Source organism: Dryobates pubescens, chromosome 11 (genome assembly GCF_014839835.1).
Source record: "Dryobates pubescens isolate bDryPub1 chromosome 11, bDryPub1.pri, whole genome shotgun sequence".
NCBI classification, from domain to species: domain Eukaryota; kingdom Metazoa; phylum Chordata; class Aves; order Piciformes; family Picidae; genus Dryobates; species Dryobates pubescens.
Window position 1 is genome coordinate 9,994,616 of NC_071622.1, and position 26,532 is coordinate 10,021,147.

The 26,532-nt window shown below is 47.3% G+C and overlaps 1 protein-coding gene across 3 annotated transcripts in view; it reads right to left on the reverse strand.

Annotated features, from left to right (window-relative positions):
- Nucleotides 1-25,664, reverse strand: part of PBX1 (PBX homeobox 1) — a 155,094-nt gene extending 129,430 nt beyond the window's left edge. Inside the window, exons 1-2 of one of the 3 annotated variants that reach the window (XM_054164953.1) lie at nt 25,621-25,664; nt 1,772-1,845 (exon numbers count right to left, since the gene is read on the reverse strand). In XM_054164953.1, the coding sequence (XP_054020928.1) occupies nt 1,772-1,845; nt 25,621-25,649 (103 nt within the window). In that variant the 5' untranslated portion in view covers nt 25,650-25,664. Of the gene's footprint in view, nt 1-1,771; nt 1,846-4,465; nt 5,428-25,620 lie in introns of those variants that run through there. The other 2 variants (XM_009901925.2, XM_054164952.1) reach the window with 2 other exon arrangements.
- Nucleotides 25,665-26,532: the final 868 nt, after the last annotated feature.

Sequence of the window (26,532 nt, forward strand, 5' to 3'; positions counted from 1 at the left end):
ATTAACCCACCCAGTCACTGTGGATATGTACAGCTAAGACCCCACAGCATCCCTGAGGTCACCTGGCTTTTCCACCAGGTTTTGGTCCTAACAGATTCCCCATCCCCTAACTTTGCAACTGCACCACTGGCAAAGCTGAGCTGGGATTAATCAGTTACCCTGACAAAAAGCACCCCTGCATGGGCAAGGTAACACACGGAGAAAAGGCAGACAAACGTTTCCTTTGGCTCACACAAAAAAAAAAGGGGGGAAAGAAATAGGAAAAGGAAGTTGGTGGCTCTTCTTTTTTGCAGTGAAAATTTCTCTCCAGGCAGTCTCCCTCACATTACACGATAAAAACCGTATGGAGGTTCCTAACCCAAACCCACTGCTTGGTATTAATGGGAACTCTGTAAGGAAGGACTCCTCTGGAAGGTCAGACCCGGCCACGCAGCCGTGAGGACTTCAGAGAGCCGAATGCCATCGGTCGGTGCTTTGTCTGGGCTACACACTGCACAAACAACGTTTAACAAAGGGCCCCTTTAGTCATTTTAGATATATTGCAAGAGTCATGTAATTGTATTTTCAATCAGCTGCTCACACTAGGAGGTTTTATATATATGTTTAAGAAAGAAAAAAATAAATAAGACCCAGATTCAGGTTTCTGAAAGCTGTTCCCCTTTTATGTGTAACTATCAATGTATATCAACTGGGTGTGCAATCATATTTATTGTCACTTTCATTCATGTCATGCCCTTGCTTATATGGTTTAGATATGAATTATTGACTGTTACAGTCCTTGTTGTAAAAGGGGAGGTGGGGAAAGAAGTCAAGTACTTCACAGCTTGCTCAAACAAGACAGCTAGACCGGCATGGAAAAGCACACCGACCAACTCTGCTTGTCTCAGAAGGCCAACAGCAGAGATGAACTCACCCCTCCTCACTGAATTTCCAACATACTCCCCCCCCCCACCTTTTCTTTAATAACAAAACAAAAATATTCCAACAAATACCTAAGTGGCGCATGTTGCTAAATGTCCTTCCCTGAGCATCTGTTGTTTAAGATCACCCTTGATTGATGACTGCTATTTTTTAATTGTTGCTTTTAAAATTTAAATGCCCCCCTGGGATGTGTTATAAGTGTGTTAGTACATGGTAGGAGGTCTGGAAAGTGGGAAACAGCAGAACCAAGGCTCTCATGCCATTAGCTTCTTTAGAAGCCTGAGAACACCCCATGCCATAAAACAACAGTACCCTAAAGTAACTAACAATCTAATATATTGCTTTCACTAAAGGCAACTGACAACTTGCTCTTACATGAGCTAGCCTGGATGATTGGCAGACAAGAGCATTTTAACCCTTTCTTTTAAAAAAAGAAGAAACCTTTATGTTTACCTGAATAGGACTAGTAAAACTACACAATTTCCTTGTGTTGGGGTTTCCCCCCCACCCCCCACTCTGTACTTCGAGATCTATTATTTTAACAGTGCCATGTCTTAAAGAAGAAACCAGAGCAAGAGAGGAACTGCAAAGGGTTTGATTTTTTGATTCTCTCCAGAAAAAGCAATAAATAAAAAGAGGCTATACAATAGAAATTAAACCATAATATTTTCCCTTCCAGACACAAACCACACCATGCAAGTCCACTGCCAGAAGCATTAAATACCGGCAAGTTATTTCTCCCCACTTCAATACTGCTACACAAGGAGGGAGGGCCACAAACTTGGTAGAATAAAACCCTCAAAGAGCAAAACAGAAAAATAACACAGAACCAACAGCATCAGTTTCCTACCTGTTTTTTCTTTGATTTCACACAAGACATTAAAAAGGGCTGGCTTCATCCTGTGGCAATTTAAAGCATGTTTCCTGGAGAGAAAAAGAGGGGAAGGTGAGGTTAGGATGTCACCACAAGGAACAACTTTCCAAATTCACACCGGCTGGCATGTGCGTGCTGAGATGGGGGGGGGGATACCTTTAAGCATCCTCGGCCTCACTGCCTTCCCTGCTAGCACTTGAGCGCCAGTGCTGCAAGCAAGCACTTATCTAGTGCAAAGGAGATGAATTATGCCAGTTTAGGAATGGCTTGAAAATCGCCTTTGCCACCGAGCGGCTCCCACCGCCGGTGCGAGCCAGGCAATGCACCGAGCCGAAGCCAGCAGCTTTTGGGGGCCAAGCTCGGTGCAACTGTCTCGTTCAATACAGAGAGCACCAGGCTCTGTCCCCCACCTCCAATGTTAAAGCGAGCCATGTGCTTTATTAGGCTCGTCCTGCAAGGCAGAGGGGAAATAACCCCACCTTTGCCCCAGCACTGGAAACGTGCTCCGCTTAGAGCAGTCAATTTCAGGGAATTTCATCACCCAACTTGGAGCACAGAGGCACACAAGCAGGGATGAAGAGAGAAACCCATTCCTCTGCCTCCATGCTACTTACATTCAGCTTATTTGCAGGTGTTAAAATTTAATTCTTTACAACTGGGACAGTAAATACATTTAAACAACACAGCCGGCTGCTGCTGGGAAGGGGAGGGCAATGCTACTCAACGCCTCTCTCTTCGGCTGCTGCTCTTGTAGAGCTGACCGTTCTTCTGTGGCTTCTGAGGGGAGAGCTGGGGGGTGGGGGGGCTGGTTTTAACCTCCTGGTTTTAAAACACACCATGTGCCCGCTGAGGCAAAGAAACAGCATGATTTCATTTTTCCCTCTTAAGCCATACAATTATTTAAGGGTCTAGCTGTAGAAAGGGCTGTTGCCATCAGGCACCGGTTACAGGATTTCTGTTTACCAACCGAAATTACACGCGAAAGACGATGTGAACATCTGGCAAACACTCACACTACTTACCCCACCACCCACAACATGTTAAAGAGATTTATGTATCTGATGAAGTCTCTCAAAGGTATATACCCTTGCCGAACCACAGCATCCCCTTATCAGCACACCCAGATGGGTGCAGACATTCGGGTACACACAAATCACATCTATATGCTGTAGGGGCCCTCCTACAAACAACACTGGCACATTGCAGCTTCTCAAAACTTCATTAAAAAAAAAAAAAAGGCAGAAGAGGCAGTAAAACAATCATGCAATAGTGGGATGGATGGAGGAGATGCAAAACCAAACACCACTGATAAATAAGGCGCGCTTGGTGACCACTCAGCATTAAAAGTAAGAATTAAAAAAGTACTGTGAGGGACCAACTGAAATAGTCAAGCAAGGCAAACCCATAAAAGCCTTCTCCTACCTCTGTTCTGCTTTGCTTTTATTGATTTGATTAACTACACTAAATTATCCAAGCAAAAACACACACAATTGCTGCAACTTTCTGAGGCATGATCCTGCCACTGCCCCAGGTCTGGCTGGGGAGAAAGTGCAGGATTTCCTCCTCCTCCTCACACCTACTCTGCCCCTGCAAGAACGTAAGAAAATTAATAAGATCAGCCCAGCAACAAGCCTTTTCAGTAAGCAGGAGCTTTCTGCAGGCTGGGGAGGTGGGAGGATGTAAGATGAGGCTTAGGGGCTGCTTTTATCCTTCTGGAAGTTCTTACTATGCAAGTTTTGGGGCTGTGCAGTGCGTTTTTCTAGGAACAATGTTTTCTAGCAATCTGCTCCAGCTCGGGGCATGAATGCCAGGGGTATGGACACCACACCTAGCTGCTCTGAAGCCCAAATTTCACACGTATCCTAGGCAATTCAAGGCAACTTTTTCTTTTTTTTTAATTAATCATTATTCCTTTAACTGTGCCCTGAATTTGGGCATCATTTCCCTCCCCTTTCCCTTAACTTCTGCTGGCACCTTTGAAGGTGCAGATTAGGTTTGTACTCCTCTAAGCTGGGGCAATTCGGCTACCGGCTTTTACAGCCTTTTTGCTTTTTTATATTCCTCTGCAACTAAGAAGAAAAAGAAAAGATTATGTGAATCTCCAAAGTAAAAAAAAAAAACAAAACAACCCAACAATCAACCCACGGCCTTATAAATAACACCATTACAGGCCCCTAAAAAAAAAGGGAAAAAAGAACATCAACGCCCCTTAAAAAAAAAAGGGGGGAGGGGGGAAGGAAAAAGGGAAAAAAGCCAACACTTTGCCCCTCTTTTGGAGGGGACCAAAGCCTGCTCCACCAACCATCTCCTTCTCCAATTAACCCCCAACCCAAAAAAGGCTGGGAATAGTCAAGGCCGCCTGCCCCCGCCGAGCCCGAGTTTGGGACCCCCGGATGAGAAGGGAATGGGGAGAGCGTGGGGCTGGGGGTGCGGCGACCCCCGTAAACCGCCATGAAGTTGCAAGGGGGGGGGAAGAAAAAAAGGGTGGTGGGAAAGGATTAACTTGTCTCCATTTTTTCCCCTCCTCCTCCCCGAATTTCTAAGAGGCAGAAGCCCCCGTCCCTGCGCCCCACGGCCGGGCCCGCTTCCCCAGCCGGACAACAAAGGCCGGGCCGGAGCGCGGGGGAAACTTCCCCGGCACCTGCCCCCTCCTCCCTCCGTCGTTCTCACCTGGCCTGCGCTTCATCCAAACTCTGGTCCGTGATGGTCATGATCTGCTGTAAGATGTCTCCGATGTCCTGCTTCCTGCCTGCCTCCCCCTCCGCCCCGCCTGGTCCATCCTGCATGTGCTGGGACAGGCCCGGGTGCCCCGGCATCCCCACCCCGCTGTGCGTGTGCATCAGCCGCGGCTGGTCATCCATCGCCGGCCGCCGGCCCCCGCTCCGCTGCCGCCGCCGCCTCCTGCCCTAGCTGCCGGGAGCGGCGCGGCTGGGCTGGCCGCCTGGCTCCTCGCTTTCTTTTCTTGCTCGCTTTCTTCTTCTTCTTTCCTCCCCCCTCTTCTCCTCCTCCTCCTCCTCCTCCCCAGCCTCTTCCTCTTCGCTTTTTATTTATCCTTCACGCTGGCGCCCGGCTCCGCAGCAGGGAGGAAGAAGAGGAGGAGGGAAAAATGGGGAAGGAAAAAAAAAAAAAAGGGGGAGAGAGAGAAAAGAAAGGGGGAAAAAATCCCTTTGGCTGCTGAAGGAGGAGGAGGGAGGGAGGAGGGAGGGAGAGAAGGAGGGAAGGAGGAGGGAGGAGGGAGGGAGGGAGAAAGGGGGGGGTTCCGGGGAAGGGAGGGGAAACGGCGGCGACTCCAAAAGCAGGGCAGCTCAGCCCCGCGCCCGGGGAGGCAGCGGGCGGGCCGACCGGCGTGGGCAAGAGCCGGCGGGGCAGGGTCTGCGCCTGGGGAGCCGGCGGAGGCAGCAGCAGCGACGGCCGCAGCGGGGCGGAGCGGGGCGGTCGCCCGCGATGGCAGCGCTGGGGCCGGAGCGCGGCGGAGACCCCCCCCGCGCTCCAGAGGAGGACTCCAAACTTTCCCCCCCACCCTCAGGCCGGGCTCAGGAGCTGGCTGGCTGCCCACAGCGTTCCGCGGCCGGCAGCGGGCCCCCCCCACCCCTCCGCCGGGCCTGCGCGCACCGCTCCCGGCCCTCGCCGCCTGCTTTTGTTCGGCTCCGGACTCCTCAAACTGGCACGGAGGAGCCCGGGGGGCGGGGGGAGGAAGGGGCAGCGGCGCCTCCCCGCCCCCCCAGCTCCATTGGCAGCGGCGGCGGGAAGGCCGGCCCCCGCGGGCCGACCCGCCTCCTCCGCGGCCTCCCGTCAATCTCCGGGTTCAGAGGTGGGCCGGGGGCCGCGCCCCGCCCGCGCCTTAAAGCGGCCTCGGCCGCCGACGGAGGGAGAGGGGACGACGCGGAGGGATGGGCTGTCTGCGCCCCCACGGCGGCCCCACAGGCCGTCATGCCTCGCTATGCGTGTCTTGCCCTCAGCTCCGGCCTGCCTTCTACCTCCCCTTAGAGCTGTTCCCCTGAGCCCAACCCCCGCTGCTCTTCAGGCTCCCCTCGGCCCCCAACCTCTTCTCAGCCAGCCTGCCCTCAGCCCTGCTGCATCCCCTCAGTCTCCTGTGACCCCATAACCAGCGTTCCCTGCACCCCACCGCCTCCCACCGCCCCTCACGCAGCCGCTGTGCCTCCCCGCAGCCCTCTGCCAACACTTTGCCTCCCAACACCCCTGTCACACCCCGTGTGGGAGCAGGTCCCCCCCTTCGGCTCTAGTCCCCGGGGAGATCCTTAGTTGCCACCCCAGTCACTGGTCTCTCTTTATGATGCTCGCTCTTCCCTGACACACATGGTCACACAAGCATGACCTCCTTAGACACATCAGACGGGCTGGCTAGCGGTGCCAGTTCACACACCTGCCCAAACAGGTCAGGGGAAGCAAGCACAGGTCCCAAGGCCACCAAGACTGCCATTCAGACCTATGTGTCATGGTGTGACTCTAGAGGCCAAGGACTTCCCAAGCCCCTTTCTGCATTTCCCATGACATGAGGTGTCCTGTGGCCAAAAAGACTACTGTTAGGCATAAGCTGGTGAGCAGGGAGGGCCCTGGGGCCAAGCTTGCATGCAGATTTGTATTTTAAAAAGAATAAATAAAAGGTAGTTACAGTGATATGAGAACTTGTGTGCAAGATGATTTCATCAGATTGTTTCTGAGATCTGAGGCTTGCCAGCTCCAAGCCCATCATAAAGTGAGGGAAGATGGGCTCAGTCCCACTCGCTGACCTCTGCACAGGTTGGGAAAGAGCCATCAGGTCGATTGCAAAGAGAAAAAAAAATATATATATATATAAGGCAATTGTTTTTCTTCCACTCTTCCTTTTCAATGAAACACTTTCCAGTGTTTTAAGCAAAACATGACTTTTCGTTTTGAAATCTCCTTTCGAACCATTAAAATGTTTTAAAGTGGTTGAAGGCAAAGTGAGATGTTTTGATTTTTGTCGTTATGAAATGTTTCATTCAACACATTCTTTGTGTTTCCTGATTTGCCAAAATTGTTCAAAGGTTTCTGCTTTCTCGCCCAAGACTTATCTACACAGTTTTTACTTTTTTCCCCCCTTTATTTTAAAGGAAGGGAACATTAAAAAAAAAAAAAGAGAGAGAGGGAGAGAGAAATATCCTTTATCTCCACAGCTCCACAGGAAGCAAAACTTTATCCAAGAAATGAGGAGCCAAAGGGACTCCTCTCCAAAGGTCCAAACTTTCAGACACTTAGTCATCCCTTCACATGCTTGCTCATACACTAAGTCTAGACAGGGGCTGTCTCAAACTCCAGCAGGAACGCTTCCATCCCCAGAGGTCAGCCCAGGGTCTTTAGGGTTTAATTCTGAGTGGCTCCATGGAGAGGCAGAACAGCAGAGCTGAATGTGTGCAGCAGAAAAGGGAGTGATGGCTGCCAGAGAACAGATAGAGACATTGGGGACCATGGGATGTGGTGGCTTGCTGACTGCACAGACTCTTTGTATTGCAGATTTTTCCCCTGTTTCCCAGGTCACGACACCATGCTTCAGCACATCAGGTAGAGATGAGAGAGGGGGAGCTGGCATGTGTAAGCAAATGTGAGGGCTAGGCAATTTGTCTGTGGGGCTGGTGAGCCCCAGGCTGCCCCACAGCATCTCACAGAGCAGATCCAAGCCACTCGGAGAGAGGCATCCCAGCACGGGGCCTTGGAGGAGTCACGGGCCAACACAGAACTGGCCAGAACTCTGCTTCTGCCGTCTGCTCAAGTGCGTAAAATCCTTCTTGTCAGAGATAACTAATCCTGGGGCCTTTACAACACTTCTCCTGAAAAGCACATTTCATTCTTCTGTCTCCTCCTGCCTTCCAAGTGCATGAGACTGCAATAGGTATTACTGAGAATACTCCCCATGGGAGCTGACACTGGACTCCCTTAAAACTCAAACACCGTCACCCCTCCTTCCCCAAGACACCAGCAAGCACTGTGCTCTATTATCTCTACACCCACTAAATCTTTCTGAAATAAAGAATAAACATTTCCACCACACATAGTGTAAAGTGTATGTGCCAAGCTGCATCGCTTCCTCTCCTCTGTGGTTGCTATAAAGTGGTTTTGTTTCAATGGTGAAGCAGATGGACAGATTCCAAGTCTGGCGTCCCCACCGCCTCCATGTACATCTAACCCTATCTTTGGTTTATCACAGATTCCTGTGGAAAATGTTTATGGGAGCCTCTTGTTTAAAATCTTGGCTCCATGGCAGCATAATTCCTATTATTTATTAAATGAAAATCAAGCTGTTGTTAATGCACCATTACTGTGGCAGCCCTTGAAAACGAAGGCCAAACACATTCTATTTCTCTCAGCACAAGGGAAGTGTCTCCTCATCGTCCCTCAACAGGATGACTTGTGACTCCTCAAATGTGGCTTCTTTGGTGAGGAAGGACATGGATTTCTTTGCTTTGCTGTCCAAACCTGGACATCCCAGAGTCCAACAGCATACAAACTGTCAGATGGGCTTTACCTGAGACATCTCTGTGGCAATGCTCTTCGCTGTTCACTGTGATCAAATTCATTTTCCTCCCTCTTCTGCAATTTTCCTTTAATGTATTCCATGGAAAAAAAAAAAAAAACAAAGCCCTTCCTATTTCCCAGCAGCCACAGCCCCTGTAACACAGTGAGCTCTGTACAGATGGTCTCTCGTGTTGAAGCATGGCAGTTTCCATTCTTAAATGGTTTTCAGAGGAGATTCTTAAATTTTCCAGGAAACATTGTGTTGCTGCTTTGAACTGATTGTTTATTTGCCAGTTTAGTCATTAACCTTCTTCCTTACTCCTCTGGCTTTTGATAAGACAGAAAATGTCAAAGGGAAGGGAAATAGGCTCGTAGTGATTTCCCCTGGTGAAGAATCCCAGTTCCCAGATGTGAAGGGAGTTTTCTCATCAATTTTTGCACAGACACAGCTTCACTCAGAATGCCAGGTTAAATCAGCATTCCAGAGTTTTGCAGGGTTTGGATGTTAGACTTCTGCAAAAACCCTGGGTCCTCTGGAGTGATCTCAATCTGTAGATCTCAAAGCCCTCTAAAAAAGTAACTAAATACTGCTGCTCCCTTTTAAAGGAGTTGGGAAGAGCTGCCCAAACAACAGAAATGGAATCCCACTCATCCTGTTCCCAGCCTCACGCTCAATCATCTGCATCACAGCAAATTTACCATGGCCAAGGTATATTCTGTTACGTAAGGCACGTCTTAGTTAATACATTGCTTATTAATATTTCCTAGTCACAAAATTATTGCTGACAACCTGCACATGGCTAGAACACTACAACCACAGGTGAAGGGTTCAGCTTTGCCTCGTGCAAAAATCCCTTGCATCTAAACTTGTTTGTTTGTTGCTTATTCAGATGCAAGTAGCAAAAAATTCTTACCCTCCAAAGTTTACCAAAAAGGAAAACTACTTTTCCCAACAGCTGACATAAACATGTAAGTGCTACCAAACATATTTACATGTTTGAAATAGATGGCATAATTACAATGAGTTATAGTCAATATTCGTTCTTTCCCTGGTTTAAATGCTACCTCCTGATACAGCACAACACATCCTTTGATTGTGCTCACGTGCTCTCTCTTAGAAACTACTGCCATATCCCCCCCCCCCCCAAAAAAAAACCCACACATCTGTAACTGAAAAGAAAATGACATTGTTTAAAATAAATCCTCTGTCCTCTTGGAAATAAATAGGTGACTTCCCTTACAGAACGTCCTACTTCTGGGACTTCTACAACGCAGCAAGCCGTCTGCAAAATCATTTGGGACATTGTTTTTCCTTTGTTTTGTACCCCAAACCTGAATTTCAGCGAGGAAAGGTGGTTTTTGAAGACTGACAAAACGCAACGAGGATTTTGAACACAAGTCAGGTAAAACCTATCAGAGGAAATAGCCGCAAAAGCAGTCATGGAGCCCTCCAATAAAAGCAGATCCATTTTGGACTCAACAGAAAAAAAAGGCCTTTTTCTCTCTTTCAGCCAATACTGATGTTCCTCAAAGGATACGAAACAGCCCTTAAATTCACTTTTATTGAGTGTGTCTCACATTCTGCACCACACTTTTAAAAAGAGAAAGCCACATTAGAGGGACAAACACATGACTGTATTCCACACCTTCTCCAGGAGATCTCTCAAGCCAGACCTCCAAATGAGTCCTCTTCACCGTCAGCAGCGTGGGCTCACTTTTGTGCTAAGTCTATTCTCAGATGATTTATTAAGAAGGTATATCCCTATTCTTCTTTCACAGATGAGGAAACAGAGGGATGAGAAGTGCCTTACCTCTGTGAACCACCAGCAAGAACCAAGGTTATCATCCAAAGGTGATCACATCGTAGCAACCTTGAACATGGCGAAAGAAATCCCTGCTGCCTCTTGTAAACTATAGGTATCTGGAATTACTCTTTTTGTGTTTCAGATGCACACTCGTTTGGGGGTGTTTTCCACCTCAGAATCTACCTTCAAGTACACTATCAGGTAAAAGTTGATTTTGCTCTCTTAAGATTTCTGCAGATTTCCAAGGCTGTGAAGGAAGAGGCTCATCTACATGTTTCCAATATCACCTTCATTAAAGAAGGCTGTATTAAAAGACAGTTTTCCTTAGCCCTGAATCAAGGGATAAAGCAAATGCTCTCTGTCCCTTTGCAGAGGACCTCTGTGCAAATCTCTGCCCAGAAAACACTTGCTGCTCTCAGAGCTAGAGCCTTACCATCTCATGCACCTCTCAAGCTGGCCATCACCACAAAGAAGTGAGCAAAGAGGTCACAGTGGGAGACTCTATGGTGCTAAGCAAACCAACAGCTCCAATTTGCTGACTTGCTTTTTGATAAAATTGCCCCCTTGGCTTATTCACAGACTCCTACAGTCTCTCTCACAGGGGTTTTGACCCAGTGTTCCTGCAAGCTTTCCTATTACCAGCTTTCTACACAACTGCTGAAGTTGGACCTTAGCCTTTAATTTCATTTTCATTTGGCTTCTTCCCCAACTTCCCATATTTGAGCACTTTGCTTATTATCAGTCTGGTCCCTCCTGTACTGTGCCCAGCTCCATTCTACTAATTGGTTCAAATGTGGGCCCAGCATTCCCTAAAACAGAGTCACTTCCCTTCACATGTCATTGCTGCCATGCATTCAACACCCTGCCCAGACTCCCAGAGCAGGAGCAACAGTTCCTCTCCAAAAGGTGCTGGTGCCCTTGACTGAATGGGTCTGAGACAGTGATCGATATAATCACTGATATATGATTGTGTCCCATATTGGTTCTTCACAGCCCAGGAAACACGTCCCCTGGCAGGCCCTGAAGGTTGTAGGACAGATAGGCTTCACAACCAGACATCCATTTTCACTAGTGCTCCTATCAGCAGCTTTCCCAGTAATATCCCTATATTGCACATCACCTTGGAAAGCCCCAAATTTTCAAACAGCCAGCAACCTAAAACTAGGATGTTCACTTTAATTCCTATGAATGGAAATTATTTGTATACAGTCAGCCAAACCAAAGATGCTTGCACCACCTTTGTTGATGACCTTGTCTTTCAAGAATACAAGACATCACCACTTCCTTGTGGCTTCCAGGTCATAAAGAGGTGTCAAAATCACTTGCCTTTCACTTGTAAGGAGGCAGTGCTGCAGAGCATAACCACAAATCACAGAGGCAGTTCTCCTGCCCCCAGTCCCAGCCCAAGTTCATCAAGAACTTTACCTTTCCTGGTCGACTGGGCAGAAAACCCACAGAGCTTAATTTCTTACCATGCTTTCCCAGGAGGAAAAAAATCTCACCTAGAATTGCTGTCAAGTCACATATCATATTTCACCCCAAAAAGATTTAGGCGGGTTAAGCCTGGCAGAAAGAAAAATTATCAAAGGCTGCTTGTTTGATAAGGGCATATATGTACTCCAGCAACACCTGGTTACTGTGGGACATGTTGAGCTGGAAGCTGCACTAGGGGAGCAGGCTGTCCTCCCTAGGCACTGTTCTCCAGAGGGGAAGCTAGAAAGGACAGGTTGTGACAAGCTCCGAATGAGAGCAAAGCCTGCAGAGCAAAAAATATTCACATCTTGCAGTGAGCTCAAGCTGCCTGGCACTCACATCACATTCAATGGTTGGCCCACTGATGCCATCAGCTCAGCACCCTCTAAAGAGGGAAAGCCACAGCCTTGGGAATGGGAAGTCAAGTTCACTGGGATTGTGGCTTTGGAAGAAGGTCCTGTTGAGCCAAAGGAGGTGAAAGGTCCTAGACTGCTCTGGAACCACAATCTCCTGCGCCAGTCTATTAAGCAGAAGCTTCAACCTTCCCAATGTCCATTTCATGAGTGCGAAAGATGAAGTATCCAAGGGATGGGGGGTTTGGATTGCACTGGATTTACTCTGTGGAGTGGGATCAGACTCTAGCCCTAACTTCTACAGAGGACTTTTGCCGTCTCCCCTCACCACAACTTAGCTCCAACCCCAAGTTCTGGAATAACCAAATACCATCGACTAAATTGCCTCAGAGAAAACAAACTGTGCATTTTTACAGTCCCGATCCAGAGCCTTGTTCTCATGTTTCATGATGAAAGGAGTTATTTAGGCTGCACAAAACACTTGCATTAAAAGGCAAATAATATTTCCTGGTTTATTTTTTCCTTTGTAACCCAGAGCAGATGAGAGAGAATTCATAATGTGGAATCAGAGGAACCCCTTCAAACAAGAAATCAATATATATATATAGTCCCCAGCTAATATAGGACCAGGTGGATCCTTCATAAGGGTAGAAGAAATTATTTTGGCTTGGTGCTAGAATTGCAGCAGGAAAAACCTGTGGTAAAACAGAAGAATTCCTTCATGATTGACTAAAGGAAAAAACAAAACAAAACAAAACATAAACAACAAAACACAACAAAAATCAAATTTCTGAATCTTCCCTTCAGGCAAGAGTTTCTGCAGCGAGCTTGAATGTCCTTCTCCCGGCTAAAGAGAGGAGGTGGTGTTTGTTGCACGTACAGGCACATGCAAATCCCACACGTGCTCTTTCCAGCCCATCTGAGGCATGGCTTCCCAGGCTGTATCAAGAGCAAAGTGAAGTCACCTGAAGAGTGTCGCTTTAAAAGCCACGGAAGTGCAGAGAGCAGCACCAGCAGCAGTCAATAGCAATTTCCACAGCCGGGTCGATACCATCTGATGGCTGTGTAGCTGTAAAGATTGTTTCACACACATATCAGGAGGTGGGCAGGGGCAGGAAAAGTGGAATTGGTTTTAATGATTGCAGGATTCAAAGTACTCCTGGCTCACTCTCCCCTCTTCTTCTTTCACAAGGAACAGAAGCACAAAGAGTCAGAAATCAAATTTCCAGCCCCGTCAGTTCCTATCACACCAGCTCCATGGCTTGGACTCCTTCCCAGTTTGCCAGGGAAGCTTCTCCTAATCCACTGAGAAGTGCATTATCGGGAGATGGAGTTGCAGCCTGTGTCCAAACTTCCCCACGGCTTCAGGTCATTAGCTCCACCAGTTTGGAGACAGAACTACAGCAGGATAGAATGCAGAAGTGCAGTGCTCAGGTTTGAACCCAAAGGGTTTCCAGATGAGAGCAATTTGCACTGTTTTAGCTCCCCAGAAAAGATCAGCATCTCATTTTGCTAGATGCCTGATGGGCAGGGAATAGAAGGCAGGCACAAACAGCTAAAGACAAAAAAGAGGGAGGGTACCCATTTTGCAGAGAAAATGTGTGAATGACTATAGCCTAAAAAATAATAACACATTGTGTTTCTGTTTCCTCATAAAGTGTTTTTCAGCCAGCGACTCCAGGGGCAACACATGAACAAATATGTCTTGGTCAATGTTAAGAGCATTGCTATGGGATAAAGGAGGCCAGTTGTATGGCCTGGGGTTGCTAGGGCTGGCCCTGTGGTTCCAGCTCTATTCTTTGGCTCCTGTAAGCGTGCTGAAATACCAGCCACTGCTTCCATTTCCCTTGCACTGTCTGTCTGTCTGCCACCTGCCTGAGGCACGGTCTCTTTCTTACTGCGTTTCACTAGCTGAAGCTCTGATCTCTGCTAGGAAAACCTCTCAGTTGCTCCTGCACTAAATGAAAGCGTCTGCTTTGCAGAAAATAAAGAGCATTAGTTTTATTCTTTGTCTTCTAATTCATTAATTCACTGACACTTAAACACAAACTTCTCCCTCACCATCACATGAAAAAAAGTAAGATAATATTCCAAGCAGATAAGCTTCCAGCAGCTTTTCTTCTAACCCTTAGCACTTGGGTACTGGAGTGGGAGCAGAGCTGGGCATCTCAAAGCATCCTGCTCTGAAAACTGGGGCAAAGCAGCCTTCCCATAGTTCATCAGGTTGTGCCAGATGGACACAGCCTACCTCCTCAGATCATTTCATAAAACACAAGTCACTGCTGTCTTGTATTCCCATCAAAGAGTATTTTATTGACCCTTACTTAGGCCTCATATAATGCAAAGCAAACAAAATAACTATTGGCATATGCTACCCACGAGTCTTTCTTTCACCTAGTAGGACTCCCCACATGAACCTGTGCATAGGTTTTCTACCAGCTCCTAGGACATCAACCCAGCTGATACAGCTTTTTATTATATGATTTATTTTTTTAGTAATAAATTCAGAAACATTGCAGGTCCTAACCACCAGCTTGATGGAAGGGATAACACGTATGTACAGTATCTGCAGTGGTTAGGGGCTAGCTCCCAAACTCCCAGCTTCTGGAGTCCTTTGAGCAGCAGAAATGGCAGGTAACAAGTACCCAAATCTTGAACCCTGGAAATGGAGAATGTGGTAGACCTTCATTACAAGCACTGGAGAAACTTAAGAGGGGCAGGCTGCAATTAGTAGGGCTTGCTGAAGTTTTAAATCACTGGAAAACCATCTGGGGTTCAGCCACCAAAGCTACTATTGCTCTGGATTCACAAATAGTGTTTTCCTGGGAAGAAGTAGAGAGAGAGGAATGAGGAAAGGGGAAACACATGACTTCAATATTTTTAAACACGGCACCTTGCTGTTTCAGTTTGAAACACCCCTAGTTTATACTTGTCAGAGGACCTGCCAGCTTTCCCTGAGGGTGCTGCCACAGCCAGCTGTAACCCCTGCATCTGTGCAGACGTGGCCACCACAGTGCTTCATCCAGCAATGCTGCCAGAAGACACAGGGAGGGTGACAAACAGGGTAGAAGACAAACAAAGCCCAAGCCATGGAATCACTGAAGCAGATTTGCTCAGCAAAAGGAGGCTGACAACCCAGCAGAGCTCTGATCCTCAAAAGAAGCTGGGAAACAAACTTCTTTACTCTCCACATGCAGGACATTGATGGTGAAGCCATTTGTGCCCTTCCACCTGGCCAGCAATGCATAAGACCTATGTATTCTATATTCTATGTATTCTAAGACTTGAAACTCAGAGCTGTTGAGGCCAGATGTGCCACCTGCATGAACTAAACCTACTCTGGCACTGCTCAGGTGGAAGAGCTGTGGGCATTTGGAGCTGATGTCTACTCTACCTGCAGGAACTACATACACATGCAAGGAGAAACCCCTGAAACCACTGGTGTCCTCAGCAAGTTTGCAGCTTTGCTACTTAGTCCTAAACCCAGCATTCAACACCCCTTCTGTTCACAGTACACCAACAACATCACAAAACTCTTGATGCATTACAAATAAAATCCCAAAACTACTGTTATTTTTGTTTATCTTTTGGGTCACATTTTCAGGCTTCTGCAGAAATGAAGTGGAAGATCCTTGTAATGGTGCAAGTCCAGAGGCTGGGACTTTAAATAAAATCCCATTCACTGGGAGATGCTCAAGGCAGTGGCGAGCACAGCTTTTGCTTTGCCTGCGCTCAACCCTGCAAAAGACTGAAAAGGGCTCAGTCTGCTCAGCAGTCAAAAAAAATCTTCGTCGTGACTTGATCTCAGATACCCACAGAGTGAAAATAGCTGAGATGGGCATGTTCATTAGGCTTGCAGGTAAAAGGCACAGTAAGCAGCAAAACCCAAAATAAATAGCGAGAGTTGACAACACTGAGTGAGAGAACCTTGAATGGGAAATAAAAGACAATTCTGAGCAGTGAGGGTAGTTAATCACCAGGTCCAGTTACCAAGGGAAATGGCAAATTCATCATCAGTCAGAGGTCGTGCACCGAGACTGGATGTCTTCCAAAAAGCAACACTCTGGTTCAGGATCAAGTTTTTGGGTTCAAGAGCATCTCTCAGAGGAGAATGACACCCTCCGTCACAGCCTCTGTGGGTGATGCTGGCCTGAGCTGCCAGGAAAGTGGGTGAGGGTCATGGTGCTGCAGAGCTCCCACCTTGCAGCCTAGCCTCTCCTGCCAGCCCAGTTCCTCCCAGTTATACTGAGGCTGGCTTGTGGGGCCTGGCCAGCTGCTGACACTGTGTACTGGCCGTGGCCCTTCTCCAGACACCCTGCCTGAGCCAGGCTTTGAGTCCCAGCCTTCATCATGCTCAGCCCCAGCATTGTGCTCCTGGCCACCACAGCAAGCTGTGCTGCTGTGCTCCCTGCACCAGAGCCCTGACTGCCCAGCACAGCCAGGGAAGCAGAATAATAATCAATTCCCTCTACTCCTTTTAGTCTCTGCATCTGCTCCTTCCTTCCTTTAGCTGCCATGCAAAACCAAGCCTAAAATACATGCTCTGGCTTCTGTTTACCCTTTCAGCAGTTTCCCTGATGGCCAAGATGCTGATTTGAACTGACCTCTCTCTCAACGCCACCTTGCCACCAACTCAGCTGCCCATCCCTCCTTGAAAACAGAAACAAAACCCAAGGGCAAAGCAAAGTGGCGTTGGCATCCCTGATATGCTCCAGCACCTCATTCTCCCAACCGTCATGCAGGAGAAAGGCAAAATGGATCAAAGTCTGACTTCCAGCTTTGATTGTGGAATAGAGAGCAAAATGCCAGTCACAGCACTGCAGTCCCTGCATGGAAGTGACTCCCTAGGTCCCAAAGGGCAGAGTGGTGCTCTCACCCCTCCTTCTGCACCAGTCAATATGGCCAATTTAAATGAGTTTCAGAAGAAAGCAGGTGCCTGCAGCTCATGCTGCTTCCCTGACCCTTGTAAATCCAGTCTCTTGAGTGAATGGCTTGTTTGGAGAGAGCCCTCCGTTTGTTTGTCTGGGCTCTAGTGATAATAGCTCTAATTTATCTCTGAGCTGGGCAGGCATGTCTAATATGTTTGAGTATTTAGAAGCATTACAGAGGTTTCATTTGGTCAATTGTTTCTTGAAATCCTTTCCCACACACAGAACAGCCATGCAAAGGTGGAACCACTCCATTGCATGCAACTCTGGGTTGCTGTAGCCTGTGCTGCCAGCCTGGGAAAGGCACACATGCCACAGCTGCTGGATGCATTGAAGAGGAGGCGCAGTGATCCTAAAGCCCTTAGTACCCAGTCTGGAAAATTAAAGACTAAGCAGCCAGTCTGGAACACACCACCATGCCTCCTCCTAGTTAGACCTTCCAACTCTGTCTACATTACCTTCTTCTCCACATATACACACACTCTGTCTTCGCCTAGTCTTGATTACGTGGGGTTAGCTTGGCATATGCACTGGGAAATGCAGCACAGTTGACCAAAACATTGCACCTAGCCCTATATTAACCCTTCCCCAACACATTGTACCTAATCTTGCATTAACCCTTCCTGCACGATGAGGTCCATTCCAGCTATAACCAGACACCTGCTGAAGACCCTTTAAGCTGAGTGCTAGCAGAAGGGCTTAATCTTGAATCAGTGCTGGGGAATAGTGGGACCAGATCACAGGTAGAACATGCAATCCAACCACAGCATTACTTACAGTTCAAGCCTACATGGATTTAACATGGTACCGCACATCACCTGGGCCGCATTGGCAGGCCTGTGTGTGCTGTGGCCCGTGACAAATGCAAGGTCACGTGTCTTGGCTTAAATCACTTTCGTGGAGGTTTCAGCAATTCTCTTCATGCCATTTCAGCTAATTTTAGCTGTGAGCTGAGAGGCTGTTACTGAGGTTCAGCTGACTGGTGGCAATTTATCAGGTCACCCTGTTGGGGTAGGGAGGCTGATTCGACTCAGCTCTGCCTTCTCTGCTCTCCTTTTCCTGAACATGGGAGCATTGAGAAGCAGACCTGTTATACAGCACCTGTAGCTCCAGAGCAATTTGACAGAGCATTAGCATGAGTAAGTCCACACTGCTTCCTGTGTCCTCCATAGCATCCTGCACACCAAGATACAACCAGTGCTGGGGGGGCGCGGGGAGCACATCAGTCATTGCCCATCACCACGCAGCCAGGAGAAAATGACACTGCAGCTCCCCAACTGCGATCGTGGGGCTCATTTATAGAGGCCAAATGTGATTACTTACCCTGGCACATGGCCAGGACATGAAGGTTAACACCCTCACTCTCCAAAGAGTGCCAGGGGAACCTCAGAGGGATGCCGACAAGTCACTTTATATGCTTTTATGTCATGTGGTGCAAACAAGAAGGTTTAGGAAGGGCTAGTTGGGAAGAAGAGGGTTGTCATGGAATTTTTCAAGAAGGAAAATGAAAGGAGGAGTTTGATTTCTGCTTGGCTGTTTGGGTTTATTAACCTTACAGCACTGCACCAGGGACTCAAAAACAACAGCCCTGCAGAAGAGCAAGGCCTTGCAGATGCATCCTTTTGGTTGCTTTGGAAAGTTTTGAGCCTCTCTTGGCTTTGCTAGAGAAAACTTGAGAGACCTTGAAAAAACATCGCTTCATCTTTGTCCCTGAGCTCCCTGTCCCTGCAATGGCCTTGGCAGTGTCTGAGCCATCATCTCCTGGAGCAGAGGCTGGTGCAGACGCTGCGTCTATGCTGCGCCGTCCGGAGCAAATGCTTGACTCCACGGACTCCTGCAGCACTGCCAGAAGTTTCTCATGGCTCTCTATTTTTCTTTTTCTTCCTTTTCAATTTTTTTTTTTTTAATGTGGGTTTAAACCAGATTGAAATAGCCCTCGTTAAAAATAAAAGCCTCCAAATTTAGTCTTCCTTCCCTCTCCCCACCCCCCAGCCTCCTGTTTCCTGCAGTATTTGCAACAGGCAGCTGGCTGGGAGGTTTATCCCCAGGGGTTTTGTCTGTTATTTATAAAGCTTTGATGAAAAATGCAAAAGAAAGGCAAAGAAAAAGAAAAAAATAGATCAGCTTCCAGGTGACCTCTCTCTTTCTGCAGCAGCTCTGGTCCCTGAAGCAACGAGGCATCGCAGCAGCCACAGCTTCAGGGACCACATCCAGCATCCTTTGGGGTCACTGCAAACCTGCCCTCTGTCTTCCCTGGAGTTTCTCTCCACATCCCCCCTGGCCCCAAGGGATGTAGCAATGAGGGGTACAGTTCCCTTCATTTACAGTTTACTAGTTCAGAAAAAAGAAAAGTCACAAACCTGCATCTCTTAGCATGTTACTGGCAGGTGTCCCTGGAGCTTACTAGTCTGGTGGGCTTCCCAAAAGCTGTCAGTGCAGGACCTTGGAGGATCTGGGCTGTTGTCCTCTCCTGGTTTTTAGGGCTAAGCAGGAAGAAAAAATAAAATTACAGATACATCCCTCCTGACTGCCCCACTGCTGGGATGAGAGCAAACACTGGTAGTTGATGTGGGCTTCTGGTGTCCACTCATGAAACAAAACAACAAGGAAGATGTTTTATCTCTGACCTTTGCCTTCACCTATGAGCCCACAGAGGAGAGGGCAGGGCAGAGTGCTAATTCCCATCCCCTTTGTGGATCTTCCTTTCAGATGAGAAGAAGGACAAGCACAGCAAGAAGAGCAGCCACATGGCAGCTGCAATCCCCTTGGCAGGGCTGTGACGTCTGCATGCTCCACTCAGCCTGACATGGGACCTGGGACGATGGCCAAGAGGAGAACATCATCACCCTGTGCTCCCTACTCCTGCAGCCATGCCTGTGCATTTCTTGGCGTACAGACACACGTGTGCACGTTCGATGGCGTGCAGATGAGGCATATGGAGATAAAGAACGTCTTGAGAACAAACATTTCATTTGAAAAGTCACTGTGTGACAACAAGTTAATTATCTATCATCTCATCTCTCAAACCCAAACATTTTGAAAGCTAGGAAATAACTAATTAAGATCTTCATAAATCTTGCTCTGTCTCACCAGCTCATTTTCTTGAGAAATAGGAAGAAATATAGAGTTCATCATGGTGCAACATCCCTAGCTCTGACCTGGAAGATATTAATGATCAGTTCCTGGAGTTTCTCTATCTAAACACCTTCTTGCAAAGGTTACCATAAGGCAGCACAGGATAATTATTTTGCAACACTCTCCTGGCTTCCACTAAATCTGTAGATTAATAACAGAGATAGTTAGGAGGAAAAAAAGAAAAAGGGGGGAAAAAAGCAATATTTGGATCCTCTCACCTAACACAGGCCACATGAATTCCTCAGATCCATTTTGCTTTGAACCAGGATAAATCTTTCACAGGAGTATAATTAACTGCTCCCAGTTAAAGATTTGCTCTCTCTTCCTCTTCCAGACAACTGCTCCAAACAGGCTCCTTATATCCAAGCCTCTACCCACTGCTGGGGCTTTCCCTGGAAGCTTGTTTAGCCATGGGTTTGGCAAGCAGACAGCCATTTCTAGAAGACAACTTCAGGTTGATCCTGCATCAATAAATCAAATACAGCAGAGAAGATGCAGAGAGCTAGGTCAGAACTGAGGCACTATTAACATGCTTGACACGACTGGGGAGTTTAAGGACTTGAACACAGAGGAAATTCCAACTATTTTTTAATTAGAATTTGAAATGCAGGTGGGACAAGCATTCAAGCAAGGCTTTGAGCCTGAAATCCTGTTTAAAAGGAAAAGGGTGTTCACACTTAGCATCAGGACTACAAATTAAAAACTAGGGGGTGGGGAACAGGTCAACAAAGGAAATCAAGAGATATAGGACCGAAACAAAACTTGGCAGGACTCAGGCAGAGTTAAAGCTTGAAGGGGAGACAGAAGCACAGTGAAAAGGACTTTCATCATAAAAGGAGAGCGAGTGGCAAACTATGGCTGCTTCTCACGCATGATAAATGCCTGTGTTAGGTTACTTTGGACATGACCCCAAGAATAAATCAATACTTGGTACTCCATGAAGGTAAAGGCAAGGAAATCACATGTAGAAGTGTCAATCATCCATAGCCATGTGGTGGGCCAGAGCAAAGGGAGGCAGATACTTCTCATAGGTCATCACTCAGAGAGCCAACATCCACCCTCCATGACTACAGGGTGGAAGATGCAGCACCTCCCCTCAGCTCTGCAAAGCCAGTGGATTGATCTCAAGAGTCTTCCAGGCCTCAAAATAAGTTTTGAAGTTGGGATGATGTGGGACTTGGCTCACTATGTGCAAGAAGAGCCAAAATGCAACATGGTTCTTGCAAATTTGAGTTTTGGTGAGCAAACCCTCAAAACAGCTTTCTAGGTGAAATAGAAGGTTTGGCTGGAGAAGACTTCACTGAATGGTGCCCCATGGGATACAGCCCATTGGAGTGGGAGGATGGGGATCATAGAACAAGAAATCGGTAAGCAGAGAGGCACAGAGTAGGGTAAAGCTGAAGGACTGCGAAAGTGCTCTGCAAGACCATGCACTTCCTTTGGGCACAAAGAGCTGCCTCTAGCCCAGAGCTGCCAAACACTAATCCACATCCACGAGCCAGAGCCACAGCAGGAGCAGAAACCCCCAGCTTTGGGGTAGGGTGGGAATTCAAACAGACCTAAACATAGTGCTACAGAGGAGGCTCTTAAACTGGTGAAGCAAGCTCTGATTTTGTGAAGGGCACTAGCAAACAAATTTCAGCTTAAGGTAAAAAAGGTCCTTTTTATACTGGAATTAAAATGTCTAGACAGAGCCTTCCTGGTGTAACTGGACCTGTGTGTACTGATTGTGATACACCTGATAAAATTTCCCATCTAGGCAGGCAGTAAGAAATACTTTTCCAGAAATTCCATCAGGAGCCATTTTAAAAGTCTTTAATCTGAAGAATTACTTATGTCATGTAATGAAGTCTGCGTTATGGCTGCTCATTACATGGACCCTAAATGCTAGAAAGCGAGAGGATTTTCTTTGGCATCAAGACAGGAGTGACAAGGCTGGCCCTCAGCGTGAGTCCATATCTCCCTCTAGCTGTTGGTCCTGGGGACTCAGCAGCCTTTGACCACCCAATGCCTGCACAAGCTCCCCTCTGACCTGCCCTATGTGCCATTCCTTCCAGTGTTGCAGGTCTTAGGGTCACTTCTTGCTAGCTTTAGTTCTCCACCAAGAAGTGCAAAATACCTCAACTACTGGAGAGGACTTACTTCAAAAAGGTGGTAAAAAGGTCATGAGCAAAAGCCACAAGGTTGATGGCTGCTTCAAAATAAGAACATGTAGGTTAGAATATAGAATAGTATAGAATATAGAATAAACTGGGTTGGGAGAGACCTTCAAGATCATCGTGTCCAACCCCTCAACCAATCCAACCTACCTAAACAACTAACCCATGGCACCAAGCACCCCATCAAGTCTCTTCCTGAAAACCACCAATGACGGCGGCTACACCACCTCCCCAGGCAGCCCATTCCAATGGGCAGTCCCTCTCTCTGTATAGAACTTCTTCCTCACATCCAACCTAAACCTCCCCTGGTGCAGCCTGAGACTGTGTCCTCTTGTTCTGGTATATATCTTGTTCATGGCATATAGAGACCCTTGACCCTCTGAAGAGGAGACATCCTACAGCCAAGATACTTGTGGCTTATGCACCTTAGGCCCAGCTGAATCCACAAAAGACCTTCAAATTATTTTTCTCTCTCTAGCATACAGCAGGATCCAAGTAGTGATGATCTTGAAGGTCTCTTCCAACCCGGTTATTGTATTCTATTCTATTTCTTCAGCTAGTGTAAAAATGGAAGGAGGTTCTTCACAGGGGCCCATTTCAACACTGTCAAGTAATATTGAGGAATGCTCTCTGGCATTGCAGCTTAACAGTAGATATTTATAATTTTTCAGGATGCTTCTTGGAATGTTTCTGGACTAGGAACAGTTTAGAAGGTATGGGACCAATTTCAATAGAAAGTTTGCATGCAGTTGTCCTGTTTTTGAGGCTCGAAGAGCTTAATGCCATTGAGGTAGGCCCATCTGCACTAGGTATCAGTCTCAAAAAATGTTCCCAGGATAAATTAGATGTTCACACAGATGTAGCTTAAGTTGCCTCCTGGATAAAATAAAAGTCATCTGAAAGCTGAAGTGTAAAACCACTTAAGTAATACTGCTTGGCTATGTTGATGGCTGCACAGGGCAAGAACAAGCCTCTAGAGTCATCCTCATCCCAGGGTTTCTGTCAAGTTGTTTGAGGGCTTGTGAGTAGAAGATGGTTGGACTCAGTGATCTTAGAGGTCTTTTCCAACCAAAACAATTCTATGCTTATATTCTATGCTTCTAGTTCTCAGCATCACACTGGTCTTCCCAGCGATATGTTCCCTAGACCAGGGGGCCCAGGTCTACAACTTGCCATTACAGTCTTGCTACATCACTCACATCCTCAGGGATAGCACCAGAGTCTGCTATAAAAATCATAGATTTATAGAATTATTAAGGTTGAAAAAGATCATCAAGTCCTACCTTCTACCCAACGCCTCCATGACCACTACCATCACCAAAATATCCCAACAAGAGCAGTTTCAGGGAAGGAGCTGATCTCTGGTTCCTTAAAGGGGCATTGTTTGAAGATCAGTGGGCCTTCCCCTTGAAGGCAACAAGAAGAGTAGTCAAAGGGAGAAGGAAACTGACTCCTCCAAGAAGTCTGTTGGCAGTTTCTGGGAGAATGGCTGGGAGAGACAGCCCCTTTCAGAGCCAGCCAGAAGGAAGACTGGAAGCTTCAGTTGCTTTGTAATACCTTCCAGGGTGTCAAAGGAAGCTGCTTTGTGAGGAGGATGCAAAGCCTTCCTATTTTATGAAGGACTGGATAGAAGCCTTGGTTTAAGGGGCTGGATTCTTTCTGTCAGATGGGTCAGAGTTGGTCTGACTGGTCCCACTGGCATTTTCAAGTCCTCTTCTTCCTTTTATGTTCAGATCTGAAGGGGGAAAGTTGCTCAAATCCTAGCCTGATGGTCCCTTCAGCCAGCCACTGCTCAGCAACATTAGAGATACGTACTTGTGATGGAGAAATTTCTCCTCCTGCCACAAAGCTGGTCATAGTGACTGCTCTTGGCATGTGTCAGCTGAGAATCCGAATGGTCCCATGCAAGAACAAAAACAATAACAAGAACCAAAAAAAACAACAGCTAAACAAAGAATCCCTTTCCTTAACTGTGACTGACTTCCCTCAGATGCATTTGGACATGTAAGTACTCTAGAAGTGTGAACAAGCTTTGAGGAGCAAGAAACAAAGAGCAGCAGGAAACAGTCAACATTTCAACAACCAGAAAGGGTCCAGCTAAAACATTCACAGCTGATGAACCTTGAAAAAAATGCTCCTGAGGCACAGAAGGAACCTTATCAGCTCTCCACAGCACTAACACAATTTCCAGCCCTGATCACTTTCCTAAGCCAAACCCACAAGAGAACTAAAATGAGACTTTATCACACAGCTGAGTACAAGTCTGCGCCTCTTTCCCATCCCTTCAGTCAGGCAGAGCCAGAGCAGGAGTTGGCCATCATGCTGTTCTAGCACTGGTTGTAGCACAGAGGCATCATGAGGCAAACATGACTCCAAGCCATCTTCCAGCCTGGAGCTGGGGAAAGTCTCACACCTCTGCTACACTCACCTTGCTTCTCCCAGGACCAGAAAGCAAAGAGTATCCATATGGCAAAACAATGGCAATGGTTTTCCTCTTAAGTAAATCCTGGCTTTCCAGAGCCTCTCTGCTAGATCTGTAGAGATCTAAGAGAGTTTTCTCATGTCACCTGAAGGTCCCTTTTCATTGTCAGCATAGTATGGAGGGGCTCCAGGCTGAAGCCAGCTGCAGAGCACATCTGTGACAGACCCCAGCAATACCAGCGTGTCTGAACAGCCACATGCACAAACACACACACAGACACAGTGTCCACCTTGCAAAGTTTCCCCTGGATTTTTGTTACCATGTCATCTATTAATTACCTAATTACATCTTCTAATTATGGGATTCCTCCAGTATTTATACTCATTACATAAATGGCGGCAATTACACTAATTAGGTTAATGATACAGGATAACAGTCTACAAATTGCTTTAAAGGGACACTCTCAAGGCACATAGGCCAAGGATGCTCCCTGGCAGGTCAGCTGGTGGGTGGCATGCAGACATGCTCCCTCACCCTACGTAGCTGCTGCTGCCTCCTTGCATGGTCTCTGCCTGAGCACTGCTCTGGGCCCTTGCTCTGCCCCAACAACCAGAGAGTGGCTGCGATGAGACCTACCAGGGACATAAGGAAGCAACGCTCTGTTGCTTAGCTGCTAAATTGCTTCTGCTGAAAGCTGTGGTCCACTGTGGTCCCCTCTACGATGGAAAGGCAGAGGAAGGGGTGCAAATATTTCTTCTCTGGCTGTATAAAGACCTCGGAGGATGAAGGCAGAGCACCTGCATCCTTCCAGGCTCCCCAGGGTCACTTTGGAATACACCCCAAGGCCTTGAGTCCCACTGGGCTGGACACAAGCCAGTCTCCTGCCTATTGGTATTTCCAAGATGGCAGGTTTGCAGAGAGGAAATCCAGCGCCTCTGCTCCAGCAAGATCTCCTAGAACTCTGGCAGAACTCAGGAAAGCCAAGCGTGTCCTCAGGGTGAAAGGCAAGCCAGAGGAGGCTGGAAAGAGCCTGTTTTACTGAGTGCCCTACTTACCCAGATTTGATGGAGGCTGAGCGGCTCATGACAAGGTTCTTACCCCCATATCTCACCCAAAAAGGATCCTAAAGCAGTGCCAAGCTCCATTACTCTCTGGAGCAGCCTTGTGCAAGGGGAGAAAACTTTCTCGCTCGGATTCAAATGCAGGCACTTCTCTGGTGGAACATGGGAGCCCTTTGCAGCACTGTGGAGCGTGATGAATGGCCCTTTGTCCTGCAGCCACTACAGAAAGAGAATGTAATTACCCAAACTGGAATTTGGCCAGGACGCAATTTTACACTGAATAAAATTTGCCCCCCCTTACCCCCCCCTTCAAGGGTTTGCAAATCCCCCTTTAAGGATAAAATCCCAGAATAAAATCCAGCACTTGCTTCAGAATTGGCCCAATTCCATTGTAAGCCAACTGAACAACTCCATTTTGCACCTTTAAAGCCATGGAGCTCTCTCTCTACGTTGCGCAAGAGATTTCGTTACTGGCGCGGGCGAGGAATGCTGATTTCTGCTACCAAACTGCTGTCTTAGCCCTTAACTATATCCCTGTGTCAGCTGCCCAAAGACATGTGTAACCAGGTCCACTTTTGGAAAGATATACAGCTGCGGCCAGCTTTATAGCCTGTTCCAGCAGGACATGGCTGGCTCTTCCAGTGGAGCAGGCTGACCGGTCTCCACTCTAACAGGCAGGGTCTATGGCTCCAGTGGGAGTCTTGCAGGAGCATATATCGATTGTAAATAATGTCTCAATATCCTATAGTAGGTCATAAATCAAGAAGGGGTTGAAATATCTTTTCTCCAAGGGACTTTTCTTTTTTTTTTTCCCCCCTTCTTTTCCAAAGGAGTCTATTTCTTGTTTAGCAGTTTTTCTTTTTAGAGTTACTGCATCAACCTTTTACCCCAAATGCCAGGTTGGAA